This window comes from Mauremys mutica, chromosome 5, assembly GCF_020497125.1.
Source record: "Mauremys mutica isolate MM-2020 ecotype Southern chromosome 5, ASM2049712v1, whole genome shotgun sequence".
In the NCBI taxonomy this organism is placed as follows: domain Eukaryota; kingdom Metazoa; phylum Chordata; order Testudines; family Geoemydidae; genus Mauremys; species Mauremys mutica.
Genome location: NC_059076.1, coordinates 87728161 through 87750555, shown reverse-complemented (window position 1 = coordinate 87750555; position 22395 = coordinate 87728161). Strand labels below are relative to the sequence as shown.

At 40.2% G+C, this 22395-nt stretch overlaps 1 protein-coding gene across 3 annotated transcripts in view; it reads right to left on the bottom strand.

Annotated features, from left to right (window-relative positions):
* MTUS1 (microtubule associated scaffold protein 1) overlaps positions 1-22395 on the bottom strand; it is a 201060-nt gene that overhangs the window by 126847 nt on the left and 51818 nt on the right. For 2 of the 3 annotated variants that reach the window (XM_045017624.1, XM_045017625.1), the window contains 2 exons: positions 5019-5186; positions 1697-1831 (listed from right to left, as the gene is read on the bottom strand). In XM_045017624.1, the coding sequence (XP_044873559.1) occupies positions 1697-1831; positions 5019-5186 (303 nt within the window). The remainder of the gene's footprint in view (positions 1-1696; positions 1832-5018; positions 5187-22395) is intronic. The other variant, XM_045017626.1, reaches the window with a different exon arrangement.

Genomic DNA, 22395 nt, shown 5'->3' with positions numbered 1-22395 from the left:
AACTTATTTGGTGGTGGATCTTTTGCACATGATTTGTGTTTATAAACCCCATTTGTGGTGTTTCCCAAATTAATGCTGCATTATTTCCCTCCTTTTCTTAAAAGTTTTTTGCTCCGCTCAGACTCTTTGCTTACGAGAGGGGAAGTATAACCTCTTAGAGGCACCTGGCGGGGGTAGGGGGATAATAATTATCCCAGTCACTGGGTTGGGGCTTGAGACTGTTTTGTGTTGTATTGGTGAAAAGGAACCCCTAGATACTGAACCCAGCCCTTGTTACTGCCAACTCTGACTGGCAGGAGGTTCGTCATCTAAAATTAGTTTTGGGAGCATTTTACAAAGAGCTTTAAAATGGGAAGTTAAAATAAGGAAGGAAACCTTACATTCATACATACTTATTATTCATCCTGGTCAAGTCTTAAAAGTAGCATTTTTATGAGTGGGGATGGGAATTCATCGATTCCATAGCCAGAAGTGACCATTGCGATTATCTAGTCTGACCTGTATGGCACAGGCCATAGAACTTCCCCAAAATAATTCCCAGAGCAGATCTTATATAGAACATCCAATCTTCATTTAAAAATGGTCAGTGATGGAGAATCCACCATGATCCTTGGTAAATTGTTCCAAGGATTTATCACTCTCACTGTTAAACATTTACACCTTATTTCCAATCTGAGTTTGTCTAGCTTGGGGAGCAGTAGGGATATACCCAGGCCCTGTATCATCAAGTGTTCATGTGAACAGTGTATTGACTGGCTATGGTCTCTTGAGGCCATATTTGGAGTATGTCCACACAGCAAAGTAAAACCCACATCTGGACGGTACCAGTTGACTCCGGCTCAGGCTGCAGGGCTGTTTCATTGCTGTGTAGACTTCCAGGCTCAGGTTGGAGCCCAGACTCTAGGACCCTCCCAGCCACAGGGTCCCAGAGCCTAGGAGTCTACACAACAACGCAAACAGCCCTGTGAGCCCGATCCAGCCACAGGTGTCTCTGCTTTGTAGACACTTGTTCTTTTTGCCCACTTGAGGACATGAACTCCTTTTATACGTATTTCTTGCCTTACCCCTGCTCTTTCATGTTGTGGTCTGTTACCGGGTAACAAGTCGGGCAAAGACAGCCACCCAGATAGACCATTTACTTAACCATTGGTAAGTGCCCTTTTCCATCTCCATCTCCGACAGATACCCAACAGTAATACTTCAAACTTAGGCTTAATGCAAAAATAGCTTCAATGGCAAACTTAGCAACATTAAGGCAGAATAATATTCAATGTGTGAGTTTTGTTACAGTCATATGTGGCAACTGATATAATTGAGTATGAGGTCAGATCACACTTTCTGTAAGAGTCTGATGAAGGTGCTGAGAGTTACTACTTTTCAATATCTGTTGGAAATGGAAGTAGTCTTAAGGTCATTCTGGAGCACATACATTTATATAGTATCTAGTGGACCACTTCTCTCCCATTAGCAACAGCATAGCAATCCTCTGGCAACTACAGCAGAAAGAATATCTTTTTGGCCATCTTAATGCAACATCAACAGCTGGAAATAAGACACCATCATGTAATCAGCCAGTTTTCCACAAAACTACCAACAAGTGTTTCTTGGACCACTGCTTTGGGAAACAGTAATGTAAAACAAAGTAAGCTAGTAAAGAATTACTTTAGTTTCATTATGTACAAAAAGATTCAGATACCTTTTGGAGTGGATTTTAAGGAGTACACTCTAGGTCTGGGCACTGGCTTCAAAGAGATAGATCCAGAAATGCCATTTTGACACGTAGCTTTTGAAGGCCATTCTCCATTCTTGATGATGATTGTGGCACTTGTAGCTATTGCAAAAATCATGTATAGAGAGAGAGTTAGAGAATTAGCCTATCACTTTTAGCTAGATGTTTTATAAAAAACTAAGTCTCTTGTGTAAGTTACTGATGGTCCTATTTCCTATAGTTTTAATTAGTAACATTTTATAATATAATCACAAATAGCTGAGTATAGGCTTCTGTATTTCCATCTTGTCCACATGGATAAATTGGCACAAAGCTTTGTCTGATATTCACCAAGACTAATCTCACTGTACGCATTTCAAAGCCCAAATTTTGCAGCTTTGGTTTGTTCACACAGTCCAAGTCAGGCATGTGCAAAAAATGCATATGTACTTTAGACATTAGAGCCCATAGTTCAGACTAACGAGTTATAGTTGTCTGATTATACTCCTGAGAATTTCATAGCATATCAAAGTATTACTCAAAAATAATTTTGCTGTTATATATTAAACTTCCACCAGTCAGACACCCCCAAATTGTTCTATATACAGTAATAGAAGATGTAAAATAGCCCCACCAAGTTACTGAACAGCATCATGCAAGTCAAGCCAAGGTGAAAGCAGATTGGTTTATATTCCTATGGCTCAAGGTGAATTGTTGAGATCAGCATCTTACTGCTGAAATACTACACCTTGCTTTATTTTCTTTGCATGCAATTACTTCTATACAAGGACAAAAATAGCACTTGGAATTCATACTTGCAAGCCTTACGATTTACACACCCGTGTTCTCAATCTTTATTTACATCATAATACAATTTACCATGTGCACACTACACAATTGCTAAAAAAGGTCAGGGTGCTGCAATTCTAATTTTTCAATCCTCAGCCACATTTACTAGTGCAAATAATACTTTTCTTTTTTATTATACACAATTACATTATGCCAAAATTTCACAAACACGGTTTTCTTAGAAGATAGAAGACCGTCATAAAACTGAAGTGCTAATTAGACTCAAAAGCAAAATATTACTATCATAGGAAACTTAACCCTCTAAGAGAATCACAACAAAGGACTGAGCAGGCAGCAACAGGAAGGTTATATTCCATTAATTTTTTACAGAAAAATATCAACTCATCTTAAATATCAAGCTAAACAATTTGTCAGTTTAATGTTAAACAGGACTATATTATCCTAAATTTTACATTACACTAGGTTTACTGAAGTATCCCATCTTGACCTTTGAATGTCCCAGTAATCTGATAGTGAAGAATTTTAGATTTTGCCAATTATGATTTTATTTTGATGCCATTGTCTAATAAGCTAACTATCACATAAGGACAAGAAGAAATACTCTGTATACCTCTAGAAAAAAAAAAAGTAAAAAAAGGTACTGATTCGCCTGACAAGATGGTTCAAAAAGGTCAGCAAAAAATTGCACTGCACAGAAAATATTAACCACATGTAATCCAAATATGATTACAAATCACAAAAACATTGAAGTCAAGATTTAGTTTGAACATTTTTTGTAAATTTATTAATTTAAATTAAGAAAAGTATTTTCTTTGGGAAAACAGCAAATTAAAGCATTTAATTTGATAGATTTTACCAACTTTAACAAGAAACCAAACATGCTTTTATTTAAAAAAGGCTAATGACCTACTTCTTTTCCCAGTAAACGTGGCTAACAAAGGAATAATAAAAAAGCTGTAAGATCCCACTACCAGCAATGTCAATAAGGTAATATCATAGTGGCTTCCTGAATCAGTCGGTGGTGCTAGTGTAGAATTGATGAAAATACGAGGAGAAAAATCAGTTTCTGTACAACTGCGGAGTCCTCCTGGTATAGTCATTTAAAAAGAATCAAAGCAAGCTTAAAGCCAGAAAGACTGCAGCCATGTTCATCCTCTCATATTCCTCATGCTTGCTCTTAGTGAATTAGAGTGGAAAGAATTGTAAGCTTCAAGGCAGAGGACAAAAACAGATTAAACCAGCTAGCAAATCACACTAAGAAAGAGTCATCGGTTTGGATGCTTAATCTGAAAGGAATACATCTCTTTGTTATGAAGCGATGAACCTTTCTTTGTTAGGAGAGAGAGCACAAAGCGTTTACAACCTCCTTAGGAATTTCAGTCATGGTACTAAAATTGAACAGCAAAAGTCAACATGGCTGTCAGGGCAACAGAAGCAATCTGATTATAGAAGAAATATGTTGCAAATTTTAATACAAAAAAATACATATTCCTTTCAGCTCATGGTAGGTTTTTATTTTCAGGAGAAAAGAAAAATAGCAGGAACAAACAGGACAACTCAGTGATAAAGAAAAGTGTACTATGGATCATCCTCAATCCAGCAACTTTTTTTTGTGTTTAAATAAATTTAGCATAAGTGAACTTCCCTCCCCAATCCCAAAGATAAAATAGGACAATGTAATAGTAAGAGGATATTTGAATTTAAATAGCTTTAATGTTAGAATCACTTTCCCCATCAATGGGTTAATTTATGTTGCTTTTTGCATGGTTTTTCATTCCCTAACATTCCTGCAACTGATATACGAGAGTTTTCATTCGTTTATCCACTGTTTAAGGACATAAACAATATGTAATTTAGACTGGTCATCGTTTTATCAGGAATTCATTGTTTTTACATTTACATTGTACACCCAAATGTACGGATGATGTTCACTTTAGTAATTTCAAACTGTATATTCAGAACTTTCAAACAAGAAAGTAATGAAATTTCAAGTCTCATCTATATAGTAGATTTCATTAAGAACACACCAGGATAACATATGAATTATAGTTCATCAAAAAATGGGTACAAAGGGGCTGTGTTGCACTGTTCTCAGTGTTACCACAAAACATCCAATTCACAATGCTCAAACTTTCTCAACTTATTACACCATATACAAAAAGCCCTTTCAAGGAAAGCATCATGCTCAGTAATGCCAGGAAGTTTTAGAATGTACCAAGAGTGTAGAAAGTTCTCTTTTTTTTTTTTTTTTTTTTTTTTTTAAGAAGTTCATTTTTGCTAAGTCAGGCACCAACTCTCAAGACCCTTCAACTGAGAAGACTACAGGATGTGCCTCTTAGGAAGAAAAACGTGTAAAAAGGCAACATTCTTAAGAGCCAAAACCAGTAATCCTTAGCTAGGCAATAATCCCGTTCAAATAAATTTTTCCCAGCTAAGGACTGAAAGATTTGGTCCTGGAGAACAATGGTTAACAGCAGAGAACTCTGACAAAGATACTTACAATTATTACTGCAAGTACTTTGCTCACTCTGAGTACTACTGATTGAAGAGATGCTAGCAGTTCTCCGAATGGGCACTTTTGATTTAGTTAGTGATTTGCCAGAACTGGCCCAAGATGCTAGAGATGTTTTCATAGAGGCAGGCTTCCCTCTGGAAGAAGTTTCCACTCCTGTTAATTTAAGGGAGAGAAAGATAGAACTTTAAAAAGACACTTACTGCTGGTACAAATAAGGATATAGTCTGGCCCAAAGAAGAAAGGCACATTTTTACTATATATAAATAAAAAGAATTTTAGGAGACATTTTAAAAGACTGTAGTAAAACAACACCTTAAAAGGTTTAAGTCCAAGATTTGACTTACCCTGCAAAGACTGCTTTAATACAATGAGGAATTTATGAAGATTCAAAAGTATCCAATTTTATCTGTGCACTGTGGATACGATGATCAAAACAGGATTTGCCCAGATTCCACAAATCAGTGCTTCTGTGCAAGTGCCTGACTTGGGAAAGTCAAAATTCATCTTGCAAGGACAAAACATGTTACAGTTCTCTGTACTGGCAATTCCAAATACTACCTCTAGCTCAAAAGGCACTCAGATTCTTTCCTGTTTTTGAAAGCGTAAGGGGTCAGAAATTATTTCCATGCTGATAGCTGAAGCCTAATGCATGCTGATTCTCAGATGAGGGACAAATAGCACCAATATGAAATTTCTTTTGGAAAGTAAATTGCACCATATACGAGCAGAACGAGCACAAGCAATGAACAAGAGCAGCAAGTTCTACTATACTTGAAATGATAGCTCAAAAGACTTCTGGGTCTGCAAGATTGGATAAATAGTATTCTCAGAACTTTGTTGTCATTCAGTTATACTGGCACAAAGATGTTTTTGCATAGTTTACCATGTCCTGTCAATTGGAGCTTGTAAACAGAAGTGACAAAAGTGAGAAGTATTAAATATAACCTATTTGAGATAGAATGGAGGTATTATTGTCACTTTCAGATGACATTTACTGTAGTATTAATTAACAGGACAACTTTACTATTTAAGCCAGAGTATCTGCAACTAAATATATGGTTTAGCTAAATAGACTTCCAGGTTTTCTAGGAAACATGCAATGTTAAAATATAGCACATCAGTTTCACCAAGAAAAAAGGACTTTCCCCATTCCACTTGCCATGACCACATAATTCAGATTAATACCATGTATTAGACCCACAAGATCCTTTAGCTGCAATATGATTAAACCAGGTATTTAAGTTACTCCAGTTTATCCATATTAGTTTTCATATAGGTATGTCAATAGTTCCCTCTCACTCTTGGGCATGAGGGATTAAGTGACATCTTTGTAAAGACATAAGATTTGTATGAAGGTCATAAAACCTTTAGGCTGTCTTAAAAAGTAGGACAACTACATGGAGATTTAGGAAGGAAGAAGCTTCATGAATGTATATGCATCTTGGCATAAACGAATACAATTCTCAACACCAGATGGTGCTGTAAGACTATGTCCATAAAGTTTCAAGCCCAAAAGACTAACAATTCATTGAGTTTTGCTCATAGGCAATGCCGGCCTGTTTAATACTAAAAATTAAGGGTAGGCAAAGTAATTTATTGGTTTACTATTGAGCTATACAAAAGAGCAGTTATAAATGCATGTTCCGCTTATATATGCACGTTACAAATGTGTAGCAGGACCTCATTAGTCATCCTGATCATTAAGATTCATTGCAAAATTCAGTAATCTGCAAATTAGATGAGTGACATTACAAGTATACCAGAAAAGAAACACTTTACCAAGTGCTGTTTTATTACTTATTTTGACAAGTGTACATTTTGTAACTTAAGAGTAACTGATCTGAGTAAGATGTCACTGTCACTCTAGTTTTAAATCTGAGACCTGATAAAGAGCCAGGTTTCTGCGATTTTCTGGTTTGCAAGTTATTGCGCTAAGGTAATGAAGTACTTAAGCAATCATAGAAACATTTAGAATCCATTCTTGAGTGTTTGGATCTTTTGTGGGAGCTTGCATGAGGCCAGAAACCACTATCTGGTACAAATTGTGAGTGGTGTAGATTAAAACATATGAAGCTAAACAGTTCCAAAAACAGAAAATTCAAAGCCACAAAGCAACCTCTACCACTTTTTTGAATAGTGCCAAGAATAATTTTTACTTTACAGAATGACTTGATCTAATCGATCTAGTAAAATGATTTTTTTTAAAAAAAAAATACACTACTCCTCTTTCACAGTCTACGTTAGACGCTTGGCAAAGTAAGAATACTATAGAACTTCCAGAATCAGGTAGTATAGAAACAGTATAAGCTGAATCTGCAATATTTTCATGTTGATAAGAATCTGTATTTGTTCAGTTAGCCACCTGTTACACATCTCTAGGTACTGAGGATGCCAGGCATTGAACGATGTTGCTGGGTTCATCTTTAAAAGCAAAACAAAAAGAGGCCTATTCAGTCTTTCCATGAACTTCCACTCCAGAGATCTGGAAGCTAAGTGTGAGAAAGACTTCAAGAAACCCTGGTTGAACAGCACATCCTGAACTTAACAGCTGCAAATATCTCCAGACCCCTTCATTTGTTTTCAAAGCTCAGACAATGGTCTTAAGAATGCAGCTGATTTATAACAAAAGTAATTGAGAATTTACATAAAAACATAGCCAGTCAATGGTGTTGAGTTCCCAGCTTTGGAAACGTCAAGTACGAGTCCTGTTCATAGGTGACCCATGTTCTTTTTTGGTTCCCTAGAGATCAGTGCTCTCTTGGAAAATACTCATAAGGAGTGACTAATAAACACCAAACTGCAGTTTTAGAAAAATTAATTTGGAGAGGAATCTCCAAGTAGCAGTGGCCATAGGCCATTAAGTAGCTAATTCCAAGAAGAAACCATAAAAACCAAGTATCATGTGTAAGCTGGAAAAAAAAGTTCCTTCCTCTAGTTTACAAAATTAAGAGCAGAATGATAAATGCTAAGAAAAAACTGAATAATTACATCTCAAAATATTTCCTGGATTAGTTCCTACACTCTGGAATGTGGTTAATTAATTCAGCCACTTCACCTAGTGGCTAAAAAAATATTAACTGTAGGACAACATACTTCTTCCAGAGGGGGACTATGGTATTTGGTTCAAAGCACAAGATGGAGTCGTGAGACCTGTGTTTTATTCCCAGCTCTGCCACAGATTTCTACTGGAAACTGATTAAATCACTTAACCTCCAACTCAGTTTTCCAACTGTAGAATATTTATCTAACGTCCAGGAGCATTCTGAAGCTACAGTGAGCTCTTAGATGGAAGACAGTATATAGGTTCAACGGAGACCGGTGAGCAAAGCCCACAGGTAAGTGGGGAACATGGAGACCTGGGAGATGGGTCAGAAATAGAAGGGAGCATGGGCCATAATGGCAGAGAGAAAGGAGGATCAGGGGAAAACTGGGAGGCAAGATCAAATCAGTATCTTAGATGCCTATATACAAATGTGGGAACTATGGGTAATAAGCAGGAAGAACTGGAAATGCTAATAAATAAATACAAACTATGACATTGTTGGCATCACCGAAACTTGGTGGGATAATACGCATGACTGGAATGTTGGTGTGAATGGGTACAGCTTGCTCAGAAAGGATAGACGGGGGAAAGGGAGGAGGTGTTGCCTTGTATATTAAAAAATGTACACACTTGAACAGAGGTGGAGATGGACATAGGAGACTAAAGTGTTGAGAGTCTCTGGGTTAGGCTAAAAAGGGTAAAAAAAAGGGTGATGTCATGCTAGGAGTCTACTACAGGCCACCTAACCAGGTGGAAGACGTGGATGAGGCTTTTTTTAAACAACTAACAAAATCATCCAAAGCCCAAGATTTGGTGGTGATGGGGGACTTCAACTATCCAGATATATGTTGGGAAAATAACACAGTGGGGCACAGACTATCCAATAAGTTTTTGGACTGCATTGCAGACAACTTTTTATTTCAGAAGGTTGAGAAAGCTACCGGGGGGAAGCTATTCTAGACTTAATTTTAACAAATAGGGAGGAACTCATTGAGAATTTGAAAGTAGAAGGCAGCTTGGGTGAAAGTGATCATGAAATCATAGAGTTCACAATTTTAAGGAAGGGTATCACAGAATATCAGGGTTAGAAGGGACCTCAGGAGGTCATCTAGTCCAACCCCCTGCTCAAAGCAGGACCAATCCCCAACTAAATCATCCCAGCCAGGGCTTTGTCAAGCCTCACCTTAAAAACCTCTAAGGAAGGAGATTCCACCACCTCCCTAGGTAACCCATTCCAGTGCTTCACCACCCTCCTAGTGAAAAAGTACACTAGGTAGAAGTGTAGTACAGCAAAATACAGACAATGGATTTCAGGAAGGGAGATTTTGGTAAGCTCAGAGATCTGATAGGTAAGGTCCCATGGGAATCAAAATTGAGGGGAAAAACAACTGAGGAGAGTTGGCAGTTTTTCAAAGGGATACTATTAAGGGCCCAAAAGCAAGCTGTTCTGCTGGGTAAGACAGACAGAAAATGTGGCAAAAGACCACCTTGGCTTAACCACGAGATCTTGCATAATCTAAAAAATAAAAAGGAGTCATAAAAAATGTAAACTAGGACAAATTACAAAGGATGAATATAGGCAAACAACACAGGAATGCAAAGGCAAGATTAGCTACGGGAATAAAGGGAAACAAGACAACTTTTTATCAATATATTAGAAGCAAGAGGTAGACCAAGGACAGGGTAGGCCCACTGCTCAGTGGGGCGGGAGAAACAGTAACAGGAAACTTGGAAATGGCAGAGATGCTAAATGACTTATTTGTTTCGGTCTTCACCGAGAAGTCTGAAGGAATGCCTAACATAGTGAATGCTAATAGGAAGAGAGTAGGTTTAGAAGATAAAATAAAATAAAAAAAAAGTTAAAAATCACTTAGAAAAGTTAGATGCCTGCAGGTCACCAGCGCCTGATGAAATGCATCCTAGAATACTCAAGGAGCTAATAGAGGAGGTATCTGAGCTTCTAGCTATTATCTTTAGAAAATCATGGGAGACAGGAGAGATTCCAGAAGACTGGAAAAGGGCAAATATAGTGCCCATCTATAATAATGGAAATAAAAACAACCCAGGAAACTACAGACCAGTTAGTTTAACTTCTGTGCCAGGGAAGATAATGGAGCAAGTAATTAAGGAAATCATCTGCAAACACTTGGAAGGTGGTAAGGTGATAGGAAACAACCAGCATGGATTTGTAAAGAACAAATCATGTCAAACCAATCTGATAGCTTTCTTTGATAGGATAACGAGTCTTGTGGATAAGGGAGAAGCGGTGGATGTGGTATACCTAGACGTTAGTAAGGCATTTGATACGGTCTCACATGATAGTCTTATCAATAAACTAGGCAAATACAACTTAGATGGGGCTACTATAAGGTGGGTGCATAACTGGCTGGATAACCATACTCGGAGAGTAGTTAATGGTTCCCAATCCTGCTGGAAAGGTATAACAAGTGCGGTTCTGCAGGGGTCTGTTTTGGGACCGGGTCTGTTCAATATCTTCATCAACGACAGAGTACGCTTATTAAGTTTGCAGATGAAACCAAACTGGGAGGGATTGTAACTTCTTTGGAGGATAGGGTCATAATCCAAAACAATCTGGACAAATTGGAGAAATGGTCTGAGGTAAACAGGATGAAGTTTAACAAAGACAAATGCAAAGTGCTCCACTTAGGAAGGAAAAATCAGTTTCACACATACAGAATGGGAAGAGACTGTCTAGGAAGGAGTAAGGCAGAAAGATCTAGGGGTTATAGTGGACTACAAGCTAAATATGAGTCAACAGTGTGATGCTGTTGCAAAAAACAAAAAAAACCCACAAACATGATTCTGGGATGCATTAACAGGTGTGTTGTGAGCAAGACACGAGAAGTCCTTCTTCCGCTCTACTCTGCACTGGTTAGGCCTCAACTGGAGTATTATGTCCAATTCTGGGCACTGCATTTAAAGAAAGATGTGGAGAAATTGGAGAGGGTCCAGAGAAGATCAACAAGAACGATTAAAGGTCTTGAGAACATGACCTATGAAGGAAGGATGAAAGAATTGGATTTGTTTAGTTTGTAATAAAGATGACAGAGGGGACATGATAGCAGTTTTCAGGTATCTAAAAGGGTGTCATAAGGAGGAAGGAGAAAACTTGTTCACCTTAGCCTCTAAGGATAGAACAAGAAGCAATGGGCTTAAACTGCAGCAAGGGAGGTTTAGGTTCAACATTAGGAAAAAGTTCCTAACTGTCAGGGTGGTTAAACACTGGAATAAATTGCCTAGGGAGGTTGTGGAATCTCCATCTCTGGAAATATTTAAGAGTACGTTAGATAAATGTCTATCAGGGATGGCCTAGGCCAGGGGTCGGCAACCTTTCAGAAGTGATATGCCGAGTCTTCATTTATTCACTCTAATTTAAGGTTTCACGTGCCAGTAATACATTTTAATGTTTTTAGAAGGTCTCTTTCTACAAGTCTATAATATATAACTAAACTGTTGTTGTATATAAAGTAAATAAGGTTTTTAAAATGTTTAAGAAGCTTCATTTAAAATTAAATTAAAATGCAGAGCCCCCTGACCGGTGGCCAGGACCCGGGCAGTGTGAGTGCCACTGAAAATCAGCTCGCGTGCCTCCTTCGGCACATGTGCCATAGGTTGCCTACCCCTGGTCTAGGCAGTATTTGGTCCTGCCATGAGGGCAGGTGACTCGACTTGATGACCTCTTGAGGTCCCTTCCAATCCTAGAATCTATGAATAAACGCTAAGTATTTCCTCAGCATCATCGTAACTAATTTCTTGCTCAGTATTTTTAGGGCACCCATTTCATTCCTCTCACCTGCAGAATCGTTTCAAGTTGACATTAATTTATTTGAATTTTCATTAAAATCCTAGAGCAGGGGTCGGCAACCTATGGCACGTGTGCCAAGGTGGCATGCAAGCCGTTTTTGTCTGGCACGTGGCTGCCAGCCAGGATCCCAGCCGTCGGCCCTGCTCAGTCTGCTGCCGGCTGAGTGAACAGAACCCCAGGCCTCCACGTGGAGCCAGCGTCTGACTGCCATGGGCATGGTAAGGGGAGTCCCGGGGGGCAGTCAGGGAGCAGGGGGAGGTTGGATGGGGCATGGGAGTCCTGGGGGCCTGTCTGGGGGCAGGGGTGTGGATAAGGGTTGGGGCAGTCAGGGGACAAGGAGCGGGGGGGGTTGGGGGTTCTGATGGGGGCAGTCGGGGTGGGAAGTGGGAGGGAGTGGATGGGACCGGGGCTAGGGTAGGGCTCTCCCCTCTTTTTTGGGGGTTGAAATATAGTAACACTAGGTGAGGGGGGAGTCGAGGGGGGGGCGCGCATGGGGGCTGGCACCCGCCTACATCTACCGCAGCCTGCAGGAGCTCCTCGGGGGGTGCCAGGCCGCAGCCTGGGCAGGAGGGCACAGCTACTCCCCTGCTAGTGGCGCCGCCGCCTTTGCAGGGCTGCTGCCCCGCTGCACTGCGCCAGCTCCTCCATGGCTGGGGCTCACTGCTGCTGCAAGCAGGACGCTTTGGCTCTCCGGTGCTTACGGATGGCAGCTCCTTCCTGCTGAGCTGCTGCATGGCCTAAGCTTGGCAAAGCCAGTGAGTGGACTCGGGGCAGGGGCCACCTGGGTGGGGAAGCCTGCAGTGGGGGCTGTGCACCCTCCAGGGGAGTCCAGGGGGTGGGGAGGGGGAAACCTGGTCTGGGGAGCAGCCCCTGGGCATGGCTGGCCCTGGGTCTATAAAGGCTCATTGGGATTTGCCCCTCAATGAGCTGATGTGTGTGTGTGGGGGGGGGAGGTAGAAGTTTCGCCTAAGGCGCAAAATATCCTTGCACCGACCCTGCCCCAGGGGGTGCATGCACCCCAGGTTAAGAACCACTGCACTATCTGCATTTTAATTTAATATGAAGCTTCTTAAACATTTTTAAAAACTTGTTTACTTTACATACAATATAGTTTATAGACTTAGAGAAACCTTCTAAAAATGTTAAAATGTATTACCAGCACACAAAACCTTAAATTAGAGTAAATAAATGAAGACGTGGCACACCACTTCTGAAAGGTTGCTGACCCCTGTCCTAGAGCTTCCTCAAGTACATACTACAAGTGCATTCTTAATTTAATGGCATTGGATGCTTATATATCCCCTCTCTTGTGCTGGTATCAGAATCACCTCCCAGCCATTTATAGTTTATCCTCAGAAGGCCCCTTGTAAAAGTAGAGAGGTACCCCCAAAGGGAACAAATACACTGAAGTTATTTTACCAAAGTTCACAACGGAAGTCTGTGACAACTACCAATTCAATCCAAGTCTCCCACGCTTAAAAATACAGCCATTTCAATTCCCTCATGTTACTACAGTTGTTTGTTTTATTTTAACAGCACCCCATTTATGTGCTGAAGCTTCCCAATACTGGTAAGACAGGATCCTTGCCCCTAGAAGTTAGACCAATTTCAGATATGACATAAGACTGGGGAACAAAAAGGAGGAGCTCATTAAGATTATACAGTTAATTAGCAAAGTCTAGTGCATAGCATGAGGGAACAGGGTTTTGTTTTTTTTTTAAGTGATTTTTTTTAAATTATAGAGAATTAAGTAGAAGGCTAAATTGACAAGTTTTCTGTAGGCATAATGAAGTGGAACTTAAATATCTCTTGAAGAAGGATAGTAGTGACTTTACAAACCAGATCAGAAAAAGGGTGTTCCTTAGATGGGGAACAGTGCAGAAAAAGAGAGAGTCCCAAGACTATTGAGAGAGAAACAGGCAGATATGGCATATACATTAGTATCACTGGAAGAACAGCCTGGCCAGTCAGAAGACACTAGGCCAGATAAGAATAAGCAGTGTTATAAAGAATAAAAGCAGTCACCTGTCCTGTCAGTGTAATAAGCCTGAATCAATTTATTCTAGTTACTGTCATGCAGAGTGAGAAGTACTGCATTCCTCATCCCTGGAGTAATGAGTGGACTACTGCTTAGAACTATATATAAATAAAAATAAATAAATGAATGTACTACATAGTGTCAAGTAGGCTAAAAATACCTCTTGTACCAGAATGAAAACGTTCACATAATGATGTTCATTTATCAAGACTTGCTAAGCTCAAACTTCATGACCTAAACCAAAAAGTCAACCTCACTTGTGAATCTTGGGCTAAAATAACTTTAAAAGTTTCGTGATCATAGATTATTAGGGTTAGAAGGGACCTCAGGAGATCATCTGGTCCAACCCCCTGCTCAAAGCAGGACCAATCCCCAAATCTCTAAATGGCCCCCTCAAGGACTGAACTCACAACCCTGGGTTTAGCAGGCCAATGCTCAAACAGAAGTCATACTGGGAAAATATGCTTGAGACAAAAACAATAAATAAAAATCAAGTTGTCAGAAGTTAGATTGTCTCTTGACAGATCTATGCCTCCATCCTCCCCATATCAAATCCCAGCCCTCATCAAAAGTGATAATGAAAAAAGATACTCAGTACTCACATAGCTCTCTAATCAATGTGGAAGTGTGTTTATAATTCTGCTGTTCATACTTGTCAATTGAACACTAGGATTAGAAGTAGATTCCAATTTTGAGGGTAAAGCATCATCATTTATCAAAGCCATATTTAAATATTTCAGGTTTAGGACTGATTGAAAAGCTTCCACAATTCATGGAGCTTTGCGACATACAGAGAATAAACCTTTTGGCTTTTCCCAGCTGGAAATTTGGGTAGATAAAAGTGCACAAAGGAAGATTGTTGGGAATGTTTCTCTTAGAGCTGCAGAGAAAAAAAACTCCGCATGAAAAAGAACCAGTTTTGAATCTTGATAGTTTTACACCTCTAAGATTCAGGTCAGGATTCCTAGATTTTTTTAATTTTATTTTTTTTATGCAAGTGAAAAAAGTAGTTGTCCCCGTCCTGGAAGAGTTACACGTGTTCAATGATTTTAAGAGGATATTTTGAATTTTAGAGAGATGACAAAATCTATTTAGTTTTAATCTGTAGGAGAAGGCAGTTTTAGCCATTTTAAGATAAATGCAGTCCTTGACTATGTTTTCTAATACGAGACATTTTCAGCAGATGTCAAGGGTATTAAGTAAATCATGGGAAAAGATGCACAAAGGCATTGTTCCCAGCAGACTCATCTTTAAACATTTCTGTAATCATGTGTAGTTGCTCTGATAAGCACTATAAAACCAGGAGGCAGGATTAATAAATTTTAGAAATCTAGCTGAGTGTTCCAAGGATTGTTCTACTAAGTCTACAAGTGGACTGTGCTACATTCTAGCTCAGCTAGCAGTCAGAAATTTATCAATCCTGCCTCTGTTTTTATAGTGCTTATCAGAGCAACTACACACAAAGAATAGATGAAGTGCTACACATATTTTTAAGTCCCACTACCAATTAAATTTTATCATTTATTTTTCAATATTTCTCTTCCATTTGTGGGTTTAACAGTACACTGGCAAACTATCAAGGGCAAAGAATTAAACTATCAATTCACAAACATCTGTCAAATATACAAAATGAGCAAAATAAAAATGTAGACAAGTTTTCGTTATGATAGTCTTGGGTATTACTAATAATAGTGTTGAGTTCTTAGACAAGTGAGTTAGGTTGTTGCTGTCCCTTTAAGTACTTCTCTTTACATTGGGCTCTGGTTCTCAACCCCTGGCAGTACACAGAGCTCTTCCAGAGGTACATCAACTTATCTAGATACTTGCCTAGTTACAACAGGCTACATAAAAAGCAATAGCGAAATCTGTACAAACTAAAATTTCATATGACTTGTTTATAGTGCTCTATGTTCTATACACTAAAAATGCCAGTACAATATTTATATTGCAATTTATTTTATAACATGGTAAAAATTAGAAAGTAAGCAATTTTTCAGTCACTGTGCTGTGAGACACTTGTATTTTTATGTTTGATTTCATAAACAAGTAGTTTTTAAATGAAGTGAAACTTGGGATATGCAAGACAAATCAGATTCCTGAAAGAGGTACAGTAGTCTGGAACGGTTGAGACTCTGATTGGGGGGTAACATGACTCAAGGCAAAACCCCATTCCATACGTGAGATGGTATTCTATAATATTAGTTCATTTATCCACAAGTCATTATGAAAGTGCTCCTCCTTGGCACAGATTTAGGATCCAGTAGCAGCACATGCCAAAAATATGGTGGAGCTGTAAGCAGCAGCTTGTGTATACACAAACACCCCTCTCCCTACAAGTTAATATTTTCAAAATAAAACTAGTGCACTGTCATGAGTGTTACACAGCAATATTTTGGAAGCAAGAAGAAAATAGTTTCACTATTCCCTGTCCATCACCACCCCTTCCAGAATGAACAAGTGGGACAGAGCATGAGAAAGTATTATCTCTGCTACCTCCTTACTGTTCAGTTCCAATCTCATCTTTTATTCTAGAATCTTACTATTTTCCTCTATTCTCCACAGCACCAATTCATTCACAATGTCAAGTGACTGTTACTCTCTGCCCAGAACCTTCCAAACCCCTTCAGTTCCCTCCAAGTCAACCCCCACCTGAGCAGAAACATGCTGTCCACCCCCGCACCATCCAAGGTGGGGCTCCTTATTTAACCACTTCATAGCTCAGAAATATGCCCCTTGCACTGAACCTTCATTCACCCAGCATTGAGAGGCTCAGAACACTCCTTCCCATGCAACTCTCCAGACTTTCCACTTTCCCCCAAAACGCATCAGCAGGCTTGGAGCCACCCCATTGACACTGCTGTACTGGGCCCAAACAGAGGCAGCAGAATTGTGCCAACAACCTATGCTTTGCCATTGTGGGACTGAACTGAAATAGTCCCACAGAGGATTGCTTTCCCTACTTTTGTTCCTCTTCCCTCTGCTGCCTGCAGTCTGTGCTGCAGGGCCAGAAGTCCCCTGGTATACTTCAGAGGGAATTCTGCACCAACAAAAAATAAAAATTCTTCCCACAACATCATGTTAAAATTCTGCGAATTTTATTTGTCAGATAAAGGTGGAGGCTCCAGCATGGCAGTGGGGAGCATGGGCCACTGGCTGCATGGAGTTGGAGATCACGCTACAGCTTCTGCCCAGGATATGGACTTAGCAGTAAGGCTGCACCAGGCCCTGACACAGTGCAAGGGCTGCACTGGGCCTGCCCCTCCACACCAGGTGTAGGCTCAGCCCAACAGGATCCAAGTGTGGAGGGGCTTAGTGGGGGGGAATCCATGTGTGGGTTGAGTGTGGGACAATCTGGGTGTGGGCGGCTCAGTGTGGGGATCTAGGTGCAGGGGCTTGTTGGGTTCTGAATGCAGGAGTAACAGGACTCTGCAGTGGGTCTAGCTGCAGCTGAGTGAGGTGGAGGGGAGGTAAGGCTCAGCAGGAGTTCGGGGAGTGGGGGGTGTCCAGATGTACAGAGGTTGGGAGAACAGTGGAGCAGCTCCCCATACAGTGACCCCTCCCCCTGCAGCTAAGGAGCAATGGGAGCAGGAAGCAGGGGAGGGTGCAGAGCTTCCTGCAGCCAGGGAAGATTTCTGGGGGTGGATCTGACCTAGCTGTGGCTGCTCCATGCAGAGGAAGATGAAGTCCCATCCTCTCCAACCCCCATCCAAGCCGGGACTAGGAGCTAAGCCCAGCATAGGGTAGGAGCCATAGGCTGGGGTGTCCCCAGCACTGTGTCCCCCTTCCTCCCCCATGGTTATTTACCTCTCTGCTGGCTACTCCAGGCACCCAAAAACACTGCTGGGGAGGGCTGCATGACCCCTCTTGCGGCTTCCCTTTGCTTCCCCATCAGAAAGTAATTTTTCTGCAGGGAAGCAAAGATATCTGCAGGAGACATGAACTCTGCACCTGTGCAGTGGTGCAGAATTCCTTAAGGAGTACTGGTAGCAGCCAGGTGTGCTTCAGCCTCCAGGAGGCTAGCTGCAGCTTCCCCAGTGGCAACATACATTACTGTAGCAAGGCCTGCCTATTCCACTTCTGCCAATAGGCAATCATAGGACCTTCATATTCTGGTTTCCATGCTTTTGTCCCTGTCATCTCACCCAATTTAAGCTTTGGCCTCCATACCATGATCCTGCACAATCTTTGCTGCAGAGATTGGAAGGCTTCGGAGTATCAGCAGCGCTACGCTACAGCCTGGTGCTGTTCAGGTTTTTGCAGTGCATCTGGGCAGGCTCCACAGCTATGAGTTTTGAATAAATCAATGCTGTGACAAGTAGAACCAGCAATAGTCCACCGATGCACAGATGCGAGTTAATTAAAAGTCAACATTTACCTGCAAATATCATATGATAATAGAACATCGCCCTTTTTTTTAATCAAGAATAGTCAAAAACAAACAGTCTCACATAACACTGTTGGAGCACTGGCTTTGTAATGACAAGCACTGTAGGGAGACAAAAAGATTAATGGTATACAAGGAATGCAGAATAAAGCCAGATCCCGTTGTGCTTTCTCCTATTGTTGTCCACATCTATACATAACATCTGTCTTAAGGATTTTCACTCGTCTGGGAGGGAGAAAGACACCCCTCCAATCAGGAGATCCGACTTCAAAGCAAATCTAGTTGCCAAGCTTCTTTGCATTACGAAGACTTTATAAAGAATTTTTCTTTAAGTCAAAAGACCCATCCCAAATTCAGCAGCGTGAGTAGCTGGCTAGTTTTTAGGAACATTTTGTTCATCAATAGGATTGAAGCCTGCAGGTAGCATGTAATGTTGTGTACTTGCTTACATATATTATACATACCAGTTGTCAAATTTCTGTTTCATTAGACTACATGGTCACTGACTTGCATGAGGAAAAGCATTCATTTTTGCAGACTACATAGTCTCTCTCCTTATAATTAGTTCAGGAAGAGAAAAAAGGTTATTAGTTTGGTCTTCTCAGAGAAAATATTCAACAAAATTCAAGGCTAATGAGTATGGTTGAGGAATGGTATGAAAATATCCCAGCAAGTCTTTACAAGTTATATTCTAGTATCAAGAAATTGCCCTGCAGGAACTGGTACACACCTCACTCCAAGAGGAAAGTTTTCTCATGGGTGTAGATACATTTCAGACAACACTGATATTTGGACTGTTAAAGCCAGTCTCTGCAAGCATTGTTACAACATGCGTCCTGCTTCAGGTGCAATGCATTAAAAACAAGAGAGAGTGTGCCTTGAAACCCAAAGGACTGGATATGCTGAACCCCATAGTGCCAAAAATGAAACTGCATAGATCGAAGAACGTTCACCTTAAGAAGCTGAATGTCTAGGTGTATTTTTATTTATTTATTTCTTCCTTCATTCTAAAAGTTCTGTTGCTAAGGTTATGGGTCAGGTTTATCCCAATCCCCTGCATCAAAACCAGGCCTCAAGAGTCATTGGCAAGAAGAAAGGAAGTCTAATCTACCAAATTAATACCAGGCACAGCTTCATGGAGTGACTTACTCCAGCTTTAAGACAATTTGAGACATATGACAAAGAAAGCAATTTTACCACCCATTAACTTTTACCTGTGTTTCTCTTGCTAACAGTGAACTGTCTATTCTAATTGACCCTACCATCTGCAGATCTTACAGGGACTCTGGATAACAGTAGTAGTTATCCATTAACACATGAGAGCAGAGAGAAAATGTCTGATTTGGATACACAATGAAAACTCCTCGTGTTTGTCACTGGGCCTGTCAAATATAGCACCTTCTGTAATATACACAGCCAGTGAGATTTCTCCTTCCAACTGCACGTTTAATACTAATGACTGGTTGCACTCCATCACCTACATTATGCTGAGGTCAGGCTGAAAGATCAAAATGCTTCTTTCTAGCCATAAAGTCTGATTTCCTGACCATTCTGTGTCCAAATGATGCATTGGCTGATGCAGAGGTTCAGGGCAGTCCTTTGAGCACGGACAGAGCTCCAGAGAGCTGCCCAGCAAAGCATGTCTATGTAGGGTTGACCAAGAAGTGATCATTAGTTTGAGGGAACAAGTTTGGCTGGACTGGTAAAGATGACTTACCAATGTATTGATAAGAAATAAAGCTTCAGGAGGAATGAATGATCAGGAGGCTTTAAGTCCCTTGCAAGGGCATTCAAAGGACAAAAATTGTCACCTGAACACTTCACACAGAGTTAGGCAAAGAACCCTCCAGATACTGAGGAAGATATTCTGTGCCTTGCTTTAGGGCAGAATTTAGGAAGAGAAATAACTTGATTAGACATGGAAAGAGGAAGTCCTGCTGACGTGAAAACTATAACAAGTATAGAGAACTGAAAAGATATAGCAGAAGAAGGGGCCATGAGTTAACCCACCATCTAGAATGAGGTGACTGCTTCAAGTAAAATCACTCTAGGAAAGCATACTGGAGGGCACCAAAGACAAGAGTGCAAAGTCTGAGATAGGTTATAACCTTTAAGAACCTAGCCAAAGTGGGATGAGCCCCCTTACACTTGGCACTCCTAGTGGACTTCAAGAGTTGTCCCAAACAGGAGCTAGCTGAAAACCCTATTAATGATATCCAGGAGGAACTATATCAGAATGTATAGCCTTTAGTGCCTGGCAAGTTCTACACCATTCCACAGGAACAACCCACGTTCTACTGTAAATTATGTTGGTGTTTATGGGAATTCGGTAGAGTACAGAGGACTCCACTGAAAACAGTTAATGAAACTCCTTCCATAAGCCTGTCCATAAAACAGAGCACTGCTGGTTTGGGATGAAGATGGATCTTTAAAGTAGCTTCTACCTCTCAAAAAGGAAGCAAGAGTTACAGGATCTACCCATTGCAACGCCTAATCTGGCATTGATCCTTCTGCTTTTGGATTGTCCACATCAGATTTTTAGCAGGAGAGCACGTGCAAGCATTTGGGGTGGAGGTGTTGCATATTTGTGTGAACCCTCTCTGCTAGGCTTCTGAAAACATGCTTTCAGATCAGTACCTGGGAGGTATGTTAGCTTTTTTTAATACTTACTAAAGACTTGCATAGTACTAAATAATGAGGCAGATGATCTCCTGAGGTCCCTTCCAACCTTGATATTCTATGATTCTCTCCAATTAAAAAATAAAATAAAATAAAAACCACACACACACACACACACACCCATCTGAAATAGAGGTAATCTGTAGACATAGTTCTGTTCAGACATTGAACACAAAAGAGGTACATTAAACACTGTTTGCTGCAAAAGGTTTTCCTGGCTCTCATCATTCCAGCTCTTTAGTGCATGGTTCTTTGAAATAAGGTTGGCCTCCATTATTAAAATGGGAAGTATATGTAAAGTTTATAGTAGAGACTGGTTACCTGCCAGCTTTACCAGTTGTGCATAGGGACAACGGAAACTCAGTTGGTTTAAATTCTATTAGACAAACCATTCTTTGTACAATAAATGGCATACATTCAGTGATCTAAGACTGCCTTGTACTGTTATAGCCTGGTTTCTGTTCTAGTTTTAATTATTGGATCCTTTTCTAAATTTCCCTTTATCCATGAATGAGTAGTGATAAATTAATTAAAAAGGAAGTATTTCTTGATTATGAATGAATGACTGGGTCAATATTTCAATTGTCATTTGAAGCTTTCTTGAAATACATTTCTAATAAAGCTGTTTTAAAAAAATATTCACTGTTGTGTAGGGAAAGCTGTTTGAACAGATGGTAGATTTCATATTAATTTTTCTGTTATACCATTAGAGCATGCTGCAGCTGATCAAAGAATCTTACTGTTCTCCTTGGGAAACTATGAAAAGCTGAAAAAATATTTGATGTAATACTGGGCAAGGGAAGTCAGAAATAAGTTCTATTCACTTGATTTGACTGATTTTCTCCTTCAAAGGGGCCGTGGAGAAGGATTTTCATCATGCCTCACCACATGTATAATTAAGGGGAGCATTTTGTGCTTTTACACATCAAATTGGGTGGGAAAAAGTCAAGCAAAATGCAGAGCAAGTTTTTCTGGGTGTATGCTTTTCAAATGATAGTATATTACAAGTTCTGTCATTTATTTTCAAACTATCTTTGTAATTAGTTACATTATTGCAACAAGTAAGATCAACTGTGTCACTTACTAGAACATTCAGTTTGAGTCTGAATGGCCAGAGGCCAACAAATTCGAGCCCCTCATTCCATCAAGTCACCCAGTCCCTTTCCTTGCAAGTGGAGGATTGTACCTGTTAATGTTTTGTTCAGTCTAAGCAATGGGGCTTCTATCAAATCTCTTGAGATGCACACGGGGAGTTGCTGAATGTTATCATGAAGTTTCATATCTGTGGTATCCTAAGTTGTTCTCTCTGGCTTTCACAACTTCCAAACTATTTCAGTTCTATTTTCACTTAGCACCGATACATATTTAATCTTAATATATTTTCCTCACAGT